At 45.8% G+C, this 12,115-nt stretch overlaps 1 protein-coding gene across 1 annotated transcript in view; it reads left to right on the top strand.

The window, feature by feature from the left end:
* MYCBP2 (MYC binding protein 2) overlaps window positions 1-12,115 on the top strand; it is a 404,370-nt gene that overhangs the window by 99,712 nt on the left and 292,543 nt on the right. Inside the window, exon 4 of the mRNA XM_038763035.1 lies at window positions 10,811-10,964. Coding sequence (XP_038618963.1) covers window positions 10,811-10,964 — 154 coding nt within the window. The remainder of the gene's footprint in view (window positions 1-10,810; window positions 10,965-12,115) is intronic.

Raw genomic sequence — 12,115 nt, 5'->3', positions numbered from 1 at the left:
TCACCCTGGGCTTCAAGGCGTCCATCCATCCCCTCGCCCCCTCCTCCCTCCCCTCCCTTCTGTCCTTCTCCAGCCCAGCCCGCATCCTCCGCTCCTCCGCCGCCGCTCACCTCCTCACCGTGCCTCGCTCTCGCCCGTCCCACCGTTGGCCCCCGGCCCACGTCCTCCCACTGGCCTGGAATGTCCTCCGTCCCAACATCCGCCAAGCTAGCTCTCTTCCTCCCTTCAAGGCCCTACTGAGAGCTCCCCTCCTCCAGGAGGCCTTCCCAGACTGAGCCCCTTCCTTCCTCTCCCCCTCGTCCCCCTCTCCATCCCCCCATCTTACCTCCTTCCCTTCCCCACAGCACCTGTATATATGTATATATGCTTGTACATATTTATTATTCTATTTATTTATTTATTTATTTTACTTGTACATATCTATTCTATTTATTTTGTTAGTATGTTTAGTTTTGTTCTCTTTCTCCCCCTTTTAGACTGTGAGCCCACTGTTGGGTAGGGACTGTCTCTATATGTTGCCAACTTGTACTTCCAAGTGCTTAGTACAGTGCTCTGCACACAGTAACTGCTCAATAAATACGATTGATTGATTGATTGATGGATGGATATCCAGTTAGAGATGTCTTGAATGCAGGAGGAAGTGTGACATTGCAGAGAGAGCGGTCAAGGCTGGAGAGGTCGGTTTTGGGAATTAATAATAATAATAATAATTATGGTATTTGTTAAGCACTTACTATGTGCCAAGCACTGTTCTAAGCGCTGGCGTAGATACAGGGTGATCAGGTTGTCCCACGTCAGGCTCACAGTCTTAATCCCCATTGTACAGATGAGGTAACTGAGGCACAGAGAAGTTGTGATGTGCCCAAAGTCACACAGCTGACAAGTGGCAGAGCCGGGATTAGAACCCACGACCTCTGGCTCCCAAGCCCGGGCTCTTTCCACTAAGGCTGCTTCAGTTGCCATCATGAGAAGCAGTGTAGCCTAATGGAAAGAGTCTGGGCCTGAGAATCAGGGGCTCTGAGTTCTAATTTTGGCTCTGCCACTTGTGTGCTGTGTGACCTTGGGCGAGTTAGTTTATTTGTGCCTGTTACCTCATCTGTAGAATGGGAATTAAGACGGTGAGTCAGCCCCACGTGGGACAGGGACTGTGATTATCTTATGTCCTCCTCAGGGCTTAAGGCAGTGCCTGGATCATAGTAAGCACTTAACAAATGCCATTTATTAATAAAAAAAAATTTTTATCAACTGCGAAGGGATGGTCCTTCAAGTCAGGAAGCAGTTTTCCACTTGTTCTCTCGGGGAGCTCATTTGCTGCCATAGTAACAGCTACATCATCTGTGTGGCTGATTCCAACATCCGTGTCTCTGTCCCTCACCCCTCATCTGACCTGCAGTCGTGCATTTTTTGGGGGATTTCATACCAACCCCTCAACTGCATGTCAAAAACCGGCCTTATTATTAATAATATAATAATAATTTTGGTATTTGATAAGCGCTTAACTATGTGCCAGGCAGTCTACTAAGCACTGGGATGGATACAAGCAGGTTGGGTTGGACACAGTCCCTGTCCCACGTGCGGCTCGCAGGCGCAATCCCCATTTTACAGATGAAATAACTGAGGCCCAGAGAAGTGAAGTGGCTCGCCCAAGGTCACCCAGCAGACAAGTGGTCGAGCTGGGATTAGAACCCATGACCTTCTGACATCAAGGCCTGTGATCTATTCACTACCCCATGATGCTTCCCCTTCTCACCTTACCTCCCTGCACCCCCGTAATTCCCTCCTTCCTGCCCACTTTCCCATCCATGGTGTGGTGGATAGAGCCCGGGCCTGGGAATCTTGGTTCTTTTCCCTGCTCCGCTACTTGTCTTCTGTGTGACCTTAGGCAAGTCACTTCATTTATCCGTGCCTCAGTTACCTCATCTGGAAAATGGGGATTAAGGCCGTGAGCCCTGTATGGGACAGGGACTGCGTCCCATCCGATTTGCTTGTATCCACCCTAGCGCTTAGTACAGTGTCTGCCACATAGAGAAGCAGCATGGCTCGGTGGAAAAAGCCCGGGCTTTGGAGTCAGAGGTCGTGGGTTCAAATCCTGTCTTTGCCAATTGTCAGCTGTGTGACTTTGGGCAAGTCATTTCACTTCTCTGGGCCTCAGTGACCTCATCTGTAAAATGGGGATTAAGACTGTGAGCCCTCCGTGGGGCAACCTGATCACCTTGTAACCTCCCCAGCGCTTATAACAGTGCTTTGCACATAGCGCTTAATAAATGCCATCATTATTATTATTATTCTCTGGGCCTCAGTTACCTCATCTGTAAAATGGGGATTAAGACTGTGAGCCCCCCAGTGGGACAACCTGATCACTTTATAACCTCCCCAGCGCTTAGAACAGAGCTTTGCGCATAGTAAGCGCTTAATAAATGCCATCATCATCATCATCATTAACAAATGCCATTGTTGTTGTTCTTATCATCATCATCATTATTATTATCGTTATTATCCTAATCCTCCCCATCCCAGTGGCTTGTTACCTTGGTGTCATCCTTGGCTTGACTTTTGTTGGGCTCTCACATTGTTAACTGCCAAATCCCGCCAGTTTTTCCTGCGCCCCATTTCCCGGCTCAGTCCCTTCCTCTCCGCCCGGACTGGTCCCACCCTAGTACGGAGGCAGCGTGGCTCAGTGGAAAGAGCCCGGGCTTTGGAGTCAGAGGTCATGGGTTCAAATCCCGGCCCCGCCACTTGTCAGCTGTGTGACTTTGGGCAAGTCACTTCACTTCTTTGTGCCTCAGTTATCTCATCTGTAAAATGGGGATGAAGACTGTGAGCCCCCCGTGGGACAGCCTGATCACCTTATAAACTCCCCAGGGCACTTTGGGCAAGTCACTTCACTTTTTTGTGCCTCAGTGGCCTCATCTGTAAAATGGGGATTAAGACTGTGAGCCCCCCGTGGGACAACCTGATCACCTTGTAAACTCCCCAGTGCTTTCCCCGTCCCCCCACTCCTCCTCCTTCCTTTCCCCCTCCACCCCCTCCCCTTCCCCCCCCACCCCGCGTTACCTCCTTCCCCTCCCCACAGCACCTGTATATATGTTTGTACGGATTTAGTACTCTATTTTATTTTATTTGTACATGTTTGTTCTATTTATTTTATTTTGTTAATATGTTTGGTTTTGTTCTCTGTCTCCCCCTTCTAGACTGTGAGCCCACTGTTGGGTAGGGACCGTCTCTACATGTTGCCAGCTTGTACTTCCCAAGCGCTTAGTACAGTGCTCTGCACACAGTAAGCGCTTAATACGATTGAATGAATGAATGAAAGAGCCCGGGCTTTGGAGTCAGAGGTCATGGGTTCAAATCCCCACTCTGCCAATTGTCGACAGCTGTGTGACTTTGGGCAAATCACTTAACTTCTCTGTGCCTCAGTTCCCTCATCTGTAAAATGGGGATTAAGACTGTGAGTCCCCTGTGGGACAACTTGATCACCTTGTAACCTCCCTAGCGCTTAGATCAGTGCCTTGCACATAGTAAGCGCTTAATAAATGCCATTATTATTATTATTATCATTATTATTATTATCATTATTATTATTATTTCCCTCATCTCCCACTCCCTTCTGTGTCTCCCTGATTTGCTTCCTTTACTCTCCCCCGGCCCTCAGCCCCACAGCACTTATGCATATACCCGTAATTTTATTTATTTGCGTTGATGTCCGTCTCCCCCCTTCTAGACTGAGCTCGCTGTGGTCTGGAAATGTCACTGTTTATTGTTGTATCGTACTTTCCCAAGCGTTTAGTACGGTGCTCTGCACAACTGTCAGCTGTGTGACTTTGGGCAAGTCGCTTAACTTCTCTGTGCCTCAGTTCCCTCATTTGTAAAATGGGGATGAAGAATGTGGGCCCTCCATGGGACAACCTGATCACCTTATAACCTCCCCGGCGCTTAGAACAGTCCTTTGCACATAGTAAGCGCTTAACAAAATGCCAGTATTATTATTATTGCTATTATTATTATTATTACTATTATTATTATTACTGTTATTATTTATTATTATTATTATAGTAAGCATTTAATAAATGCAACTGAATGAACAAATGAATAATCAATCAACAAAAACTTCTTAGGGCTTCCAGGCTGTGCACTCTCTGACTTCAACCTGTTTGTTCTCTTCTTCTATTTCCCAACTCACTGTCTTGGTTTGTCATTCGCTCATTGATTCAGTCGTGTTTATTGAGCGCTCACTGTGCAGAGCACTGTACTAAGTGCTCAGAAAGTACAGTTTGGCAACGAATAGAGACAGTCCTTACCCAACAACGGGCTCCAAGCCAACTGTGTAGTTTATCTTGCTTTTGATTCTGCTGCCCCTGTCCACTCCCTCACCCACTTTCTCCTGCTTTGAACTCCCCTGACCCTGCACACATCAGACCGATCCCCACTCTATCCACTTTCAAATCCCTCTTAAAATCTTACCATTCATTCATTGCAGTCGTGTTTATTGAGCGCTCACTGTGCGCAGAGCACTGTACTACTACTAATAATAATGATGGTATTTTCTAAGCGCTTACTACTAATAATAATAATACTGATGGCATTTGTTAAGCGCTTACTATGTGCCAAGCACTGTTCTAAGCGCTGGGGACACATGCACATTTTTAGACTGTGAGCCCACTGTTGGGTAGGGACTGTCTCTATGTGTTGCCAATTTGTACTTCCCAAGCGCTTAGTACAGTGCTGTGCACATAGTAAGCGCTCAATAAATACGATTGATTGATACAAGGTAATCAGGTTGTTCCACGTGGGGCTCACAGCCTTCTTTCAAAGATGTTAAGAAAATTAGGAAATCCCCCAGTGTTTACTGGCTTACTACGTGCCAAGCGCTGTGCTGGCATAGATACAAGGTAATCAGGTTGTCCTATGTAGGGCTCACAGTCTTCATCCTCATTTTACAGATGAGATAACTGAGGCCCGGAGAAGTTGTGACTTGCCCAGAGGCACACAGCTGACAAATGGTGGAACCGGGATTAGAACCCATGACCTCTGACTCCCAAGCCCGTGCTGCTACTAAGCGCTTGGGAGAGGACAGTACAGCAGTAAATCTAAATATCCCCCGCCCACCACAAGCTTAAAATCTCCAACATGCCTTCCCCGATTCATCTCCCTGAGTCACATCATCCCTGTAGCCACACTTAGCCTGTATGAGCTTCTTTGCCTCCTACTTACACTCACATTTCATTTATTTTTGATCTTCCTAGTTGCAAATGTTTTTATATTTTTCTCCCCCATTAGAGTGTAGACTGTGAGCCCACTGTTGGGTAGGGACTGTCTCTATATTCTATTTATTTTATTTTGTTAGTATGTTTGGTTTTGTTCTCTGTCTCCCCCTTTTAGACTGTGAGCCCACTGTTGGGTAGGGACTGTCTCTGTATTCTATTTATTTTATTTTGTTAGTATGTTTGGTTTTGTTCTCTGTCTCCCCCTTTTAGACTGTGAGCCCACTGTTGGGTAGGGACTGTCTCTGTATTCTATTTATTTTATTTTGTTAGTATGTTTGGTTTTGTTCTCTGTCTCCCCCTTTTAGACTGTGAGCCCACTGTTGGGTAGGGACTGTCTCTTTATGTTGCCAATTTGTACTTCCCAAGCGCTTAGTACGGTGCTCTGCACATAGTAAGCGCTCAGTAAGTACGATTGATGATGATGATGATATATGTTGCCAACTTGTACTTCCCAAGCGCTTAGTACAGTGCTCTGCACACAGTAAGCGCTCAATAAATACGATTGATTGATTGGAAAGCTCCCCGAGGGCATGGAATGAATCACTTTGTTAATCTGCACTTCCCGGGCACCTAGTACAGAAGTATGTTTCACCTATAAATGCTGCTACCACCGTTACCACTGTCGTTATCATCATCCCTTCCTTGCCCGTGGTTCTGTTGCTTTTGCCCCTCAGGATTTTTTTATCATTTGTATTGATGTCTGTCTCCCCCGCCCCCGGACCGTGAGCTGGTTGTGGGCAGGGAATGGCCCTGTTTATTGTTGAATTATCCTTTCCCAAGCACTTAGTCCAGTGCTCTGCACACAGTAAGTGCTTAATAAATACGATGGAATGAAAGACTGACTACTATAATCGAAACCCGAAAGGAGAGAAAGAGTTGGTGACGGAGGTGGAGAAGGAGGGCCACAGGTAATGCAGTAGAGGTTCAGCCTCACTAGAATAAGAATTTATTACATCCTGAAGCCCTCCCTCCCTGCATCAATCAATCAATCGTATTTATTGAGCGCTTACTGCGTGCAGAGCACTGTACCAAGCGCTTGGGAAGTGCAAGTCGGCAACACATAGAGACGGTCCCTACCCAACAGCGGGCTCACAGTCTCAAAGGGGGAGACAGAGAACAAAACCAAACATATTAACAAAATAAAATAAATAGAATAGATATGTACAAGTAAAATAAACGCTCATTTGCAAGTTTCATCGTCAGTATCACCTGGCTCGGTGACACTTGTCACTCTTCCGCCGCTCGCCTCTCCCACGGTTAGGCTGGGGAGATCAGCACAGAGTTTACACTGTGGTGGCCCCCTCTTAGCCGTCTAGGGTTCCCAGCCCCGAGGTAGAAAGGTTAGATTTCCCGTCGAAACGGAAGACCCGTTCCAGCCACAGAGCTCCTGGGCTGGTTGGAGGAATTTTCTCTGGCCATTCCTAAAAAAAACCACCCAGAAAACCTTCCCCCTTCCGGAGGCAATTGGTCCATCTCTGCAGGAATTGCACCGCCAAACCGGAAAGGTCCAAAATTCCGCCCCTGCGCTTCCCACGCAATTCCAAGTCACCCCAACAATGCAGCAGCCCAGACTGGTTGGCATCTGTACTTCCCAAGCGCTTAGTACAGTGCTCTGCAGACAGTAAGCGCCCAATAAATACGATTGAATGAATGAATGAATTCCTCCAGATTTAGAAAGGGACGCCCTGCTCATCAGTGAGCTCTGGGCATGAAAGTTGGGGTTTTTGAACACTTTTTTACATGGAAATTTTCTTGGATTTCCATAGCAAAATCTTATCTAGATTTATCAAGATTTATCAAGATCTTATCTAGATCATACCTGTATACATGCATATATGTTTGTACGTATTTATTACTCTATCTTATTTGTACATATTTATTCTATTTATTTTATTTTGTTAATGTTTTGTTGGCTGTCTCCCCCTGTGAGCCCGCGGTTTGGTAGGGACCGTCTCTATATGTTACCAACTTGGACTTCCCAAGTGCTTAGTACAGTGTTCTGCACACAGTAAGCACTCAATAAATATGATTGAATGAATGAATGAATCTAGATTGCAATTCTGTCAATTTAACAAGGTCTTGGCTTCCGTTTGCTGGATCGATTCACCTGTTTCATATTAATGCACTTAGAACAGTGTAAGTGCTTAATAAATGCCATCATTATTATTGTTATTATCAACCAGTCAGTGGTATTTGTACTCCATTCTGTTGGCTTCATCAGTATTATATGCTTGACAAGATGGTCAGCGTCCTTAGGCATTTGCCAGAGGTCAGTCAATCAGTGGTATTTACTGAGCGCTTATTGTGTGCAGAGTACTGTACTGTGTACTTGGGAGAGTACCAGCATCAGTAGACCCATTCATTCAATCGTATTTATTGAGTGCTTACTATGTGAGGAGCCCTGCCCAATCAGTCGGTCTTTATTGAGCACTTAACTATACGTCAGCACTGCACTAAGTGCTAGGGAGAGTCTAATATAGTTGGTAGACATATTCCTTTGCCCACAATGAGGGCACCATGAGGTTACAGTATAGAGACATTGATTTATTCATTCAGTCAGTCATATTTATTGAACATTCATTCATTCAGTTGTATTTATTGAGCACTTACTGTTTGCAGAGCACTCTGCCAGGCGCTTGGGAGAGTACAGTACAACAATAAACATGCACACTCCCTGCCCACAACGCGATCACAGAGCTATTAAAATCACAAACTCAATGACCCAGAAACTCATCTCAGAAATAAATTGTCAAAGTGCATCCGTCATTAGAGAGCAAACTGTCTGGTGCCTTTTCAGCACCACAGCATGAGGGCTCGACCCGCTTTTCTTTTGCAACTGGGAAAAATCGATCTCATTGGATTTCCTTTTTTTGGAGACTTCTGGAAGTTGGCATTAGAGGTGTAAGGTGGACTGTGGGTCATGGCGAGTCGTCGTTGACCTTTATCAGGAAGCTTTTCCAAAGGGGGATATCTTTATCACTTATCTGTGGGGTGCTGCCCCTCTCGCAGAATTTTTGAGCTAGACAGCTTCAGTTCTCCCCAGGTGGGGAATTGTTTGGAATTCACATTATTGCTAACAAGGCCCCCATCTGCCTGTGGATCAGAAGCAACCCCGACTATAATTTCTCCAAATTGTTGGAGCTCCCTAAACGGTTCTTTTCTACCTTTTCCTCTCCTTTTCTGAAAGTGTCTGACAGCTTGCCCTAGTTCCTGAAAATCTGCATCTTTTTTTAAAGCACAAGCAGAAGGAACTACTTTTGTGAAGGACACAGTACAAGGAAGTGGCAGTAGAAGAGCGTCGATCGATGATCAGTATTTGCAGGATGATGTGGCAGAGCAGCCTTGAAACGCTCCAAGTTCTCACCCCCGACAAGTGTTGGTGGGGAATGTGTCTCTCAACTCTGTTATAGTCTATTGATTGACCTCTGACATTGTATGTATTGAGCGCTTACTATGTGCAAAGCACTGTACTAAGAGCTTGGGAGAGTACAGTACAGCAACAGACACATTCCCTGCTCACAATGAGCTCACAGTCTAGAGGGGGAGACAGACATCATTCATTCATTCATTCAATGGAATTTATTGAGCGCTTACTGAGTGCAGAGCACTGTACTAAGCGCTTGGGAAGTACAAGCAGCAACATACATAGACGGTCCCTACCCAACAGCGGGCTCTCAGTCTAGAAGGGGGAGATAGACAACAAAACAAACCATGTAGACAGGTGTCAAAATCATCAGAATCAATAGAATTACAGCTAGTTCCAAGGCTCTAAACTAATAAATATTCATTCAGTCGAATTTATTGAGCACTTACTGTGTGCAGAGCACTGTATTAAGCGCTTGGGAAGTACAAGTCGGCAACATATAGAGACGGTCCCTACCCACCAACGGGCTCACAGTCTAGAAGGGGGAGGCAGACAACAAAACGAAGCACGTAGACAGGTGTCAAAATCGTCAGAATCAATAGAATTACAGCTAGTTCCAAGGCTCTAAACTAATATTCATTTAAACGAATTTATTGAGCGCTTACTGTGTGCAAAGCGCTGATAATAATGATGGTATTTGTTAAGCCCTTACTATGTGCAAAGCACTCTGTTCTAAGCGCTGATAATAATGATGGCATTTGTTAAGCGCATCCTATGTGCAAAGCATCGTTCAACATAGATGAATGAATGACTAAATTACAGCTATGCATGTGTGCTGTGGGGCTGAGAGGGAGGATGAATAATAATAATAACGATGGCATTTGTTAAGCGCTTACTATGTGCAAAGCACTGTTCTAAGCGCTGAGGGGGATACAAGGTGATCAGGTTGTCCCCCGTGGGGCTCACAGTCTTAATCCCCATTTTACAGATGAGGTCACTCAGGCTCAGAGAAGTGAAGCGACTTGCCCGAGGTCACACAGCTATGTGGCGGAGCCAGGATTAGAACCCATGACCTCAGACCCCCAAGCCCGGGCTCTTTCCACTGAGCCACGCCGAATGGAGGGAGCAAGGCAGGATGACGCAGAAGGGAGTGGGAGAAGAGGAGAGGAGGGCGTAGGGGAAGGCTTCTTGGAGAAGATCAATCAATCAATCAATCGTATTTACTGAGCGCTTACTGTGTGCAGAGCACTGTACTAAGCGCTTGGGAAGTATAAGTCGGCCACACACAGAGACAGTCCCTACCCAACAGCGGGCTCACAGTCTAGAAGGGGGAGACAGAGAACAAAACCGAACGTACTAACAAAATAAAATAAATAGAATAGGTATGTACAAGTAAGATAAATAAATAGAGTAATAAATATGTACAAACATATATACATATATACAGAAGACATGCCTCCGATAAGGCTTTGAAGTTGGGGAGAGCAATTATCTGTCTGATAGGATGGTGTACTCTCCCAAGCTCTTAGTGCAGTGCTCTGCATCCCGCAAGCTCTCAGTAAATACGACTGATTGTTTGATTGATCCGGCTTTCCCACACTGTGTACTCATTTGAGCAGGCTACCGGTTAATAACTCCCATTTTCTTTTTTCTGCGTGTCACCAAATAAACTAAATCACTGTGCATTTTGGTCCTGGGAAGGACCCGTTCAGTTTTAGTAATGCACCAGTTTAAATCATTTCTCTCAGTTTTCCGTACTCTCCCAAGCACTTCATACACTGTTGGGTAGGGACCGTCTCTATATGTTGCCAACTTGTACTTCCCAAGCGCTTAGTAAGCGCTTAATAAATGCCATTATTATTATTAGTAGTAGTAGTAGTACAGTGCTCTGCACACAGTAAGTGCTGAATAAATACGATTGAATGAATACACTGCTCTGCACACTGTAAGCACTCAATAAAGGCGATTGATTTCTCCTTTTTGCTTCTCTCTCTCCCCTCGGCACCTCTAATTTAGCCTCCCCAAAATGACAGAAACTGTCCTCATACAAACTTTCGATCGGTTTTGTTCGTGTATTTAAAACAAGGCTCTTGCAGTACGTTTTCTTGAGCGATTAACCAAGCTGAACTGTCCGCAGATCACCCGCTCTCTTTTTCAAGCGCGTTCATTGTGTTCTCAACAGATCATTGAAGTTGGACTTTGTGAAGTCTTTGAGTTGATCAAGGAGACAAGATTTTCTCATCCATCGCTGTGTCTTCGGAGTCTGCAAGCTCTGCTTAATGTACTTCAAGGCCAGCAGCCAGAAGGTCTTCAGTCAGAGCCACCAGAAGTTCTAGGTAAGATTTCAGACAGGATGGCTCTCGCGAGGAAACAGCTTCTCTTCAAGAGGTTGTATTTATTGAGCGCCAGCTGTGTGCAAAGTACTGTACTAAGCTCTTGGGAGAGTACAATATAGCAACAAAGACACACTTCCCGCCCACAATGAGCTCCCAGTCTAGAGGGGGAGACTCATTAATATACATAAAAAAATAAGTAAATAAACTGCAGATATATATAGATATATGCACGTGTGCTGTGGGGATGGGAGGGAGGGTGATTGAAGGAAGCAAGTCAGTCATACTTACTGAGTACTTTGTGTAGAACATAACTAAGCTTTTGGGAGAGGGCAAGAATAATAATAATGATATTTGTTCAGTGCTATGTGTCAAGCACTGTTCTAAGCTCTGGGGTAGATACAAGGTAATCAGGTTGTCCCACATGGGGCTCACAGTCTTAATCCCCATTTTGCAGGTGAGGGAATTGAGGCACAGAGAAGTGAAGTGACTTGCCCAAGGTCACGCAGCGGACAAGAGGCGGAGCTGGGATTAGAACCCATGACCTCTGACTCTGAAGCCCGGGCTCTTTCCACTAAGCCACGTTGCTTCTCATAATACCACTGAATAATACCACTGAGTTAGTGGTTCCCCGCCCAAAATGAGCGTACAGTCTAGAGGGGGAGATGGGCATTAAATTAGTAATTTATATTACGAAGTTATATGTAGTGATGAACTGACTTAGCATGGCCTATCATCAATCGTATTTATTGAGCGCTTACTATGTGCAGGCCTAGTAGAAAGGGCACAGGAATTGGAGTCTGGAAACCCGCTTTCAGGTCTTTCAACTTTCACCACGCTTTCAACATGCCCAATGCCCTGGGCATGTTACTCCCCTCCTCAAAAATCTCCAGTGGCTGCCTGTCAACCTCCGCATCAAGCAAAAACTCCTCACTCTCGGCTTCAAGGCTGTCCATCCATCCCCTCAACCCCTCCTACCTCACCTCCCTTCTCTCCTTCTCCAGCCCAGCCCGCACCCTCCACTCCTCTGCCGCCGCTCACCTCCTCACTGGGCCTCGTTCTCGCCTGTCCCACCGTCGACCCCCGGCCCACATCCCCCTGGCCCGGAATGCCCTCCCTCTCCACACATCCGCCAAGCTAGCTCTCTTCCTCCC

The sequence above is a fragment of the Tachyglossus aculeatus genome, chromosome 2 (genome assembly GCF_015852505.1).
Source record: "Tachyglossus aculeatus isolate mTacAcu1 chromosome 2, mTacAcu1.pri, whole genome shotgun sequence".
Lineage (NCBI taxonomy): Eukaryota > Metazoa > Chordata > Mammalia > Monotremata > Tachyglossidae > Tachyglossus > Tachyglossus aculeatus.
The sequence above is the reverse complement of the archived record's forward strand: the minus strand, read 5'-3'. Positions and strand labels throughout refer to the sequence as shown.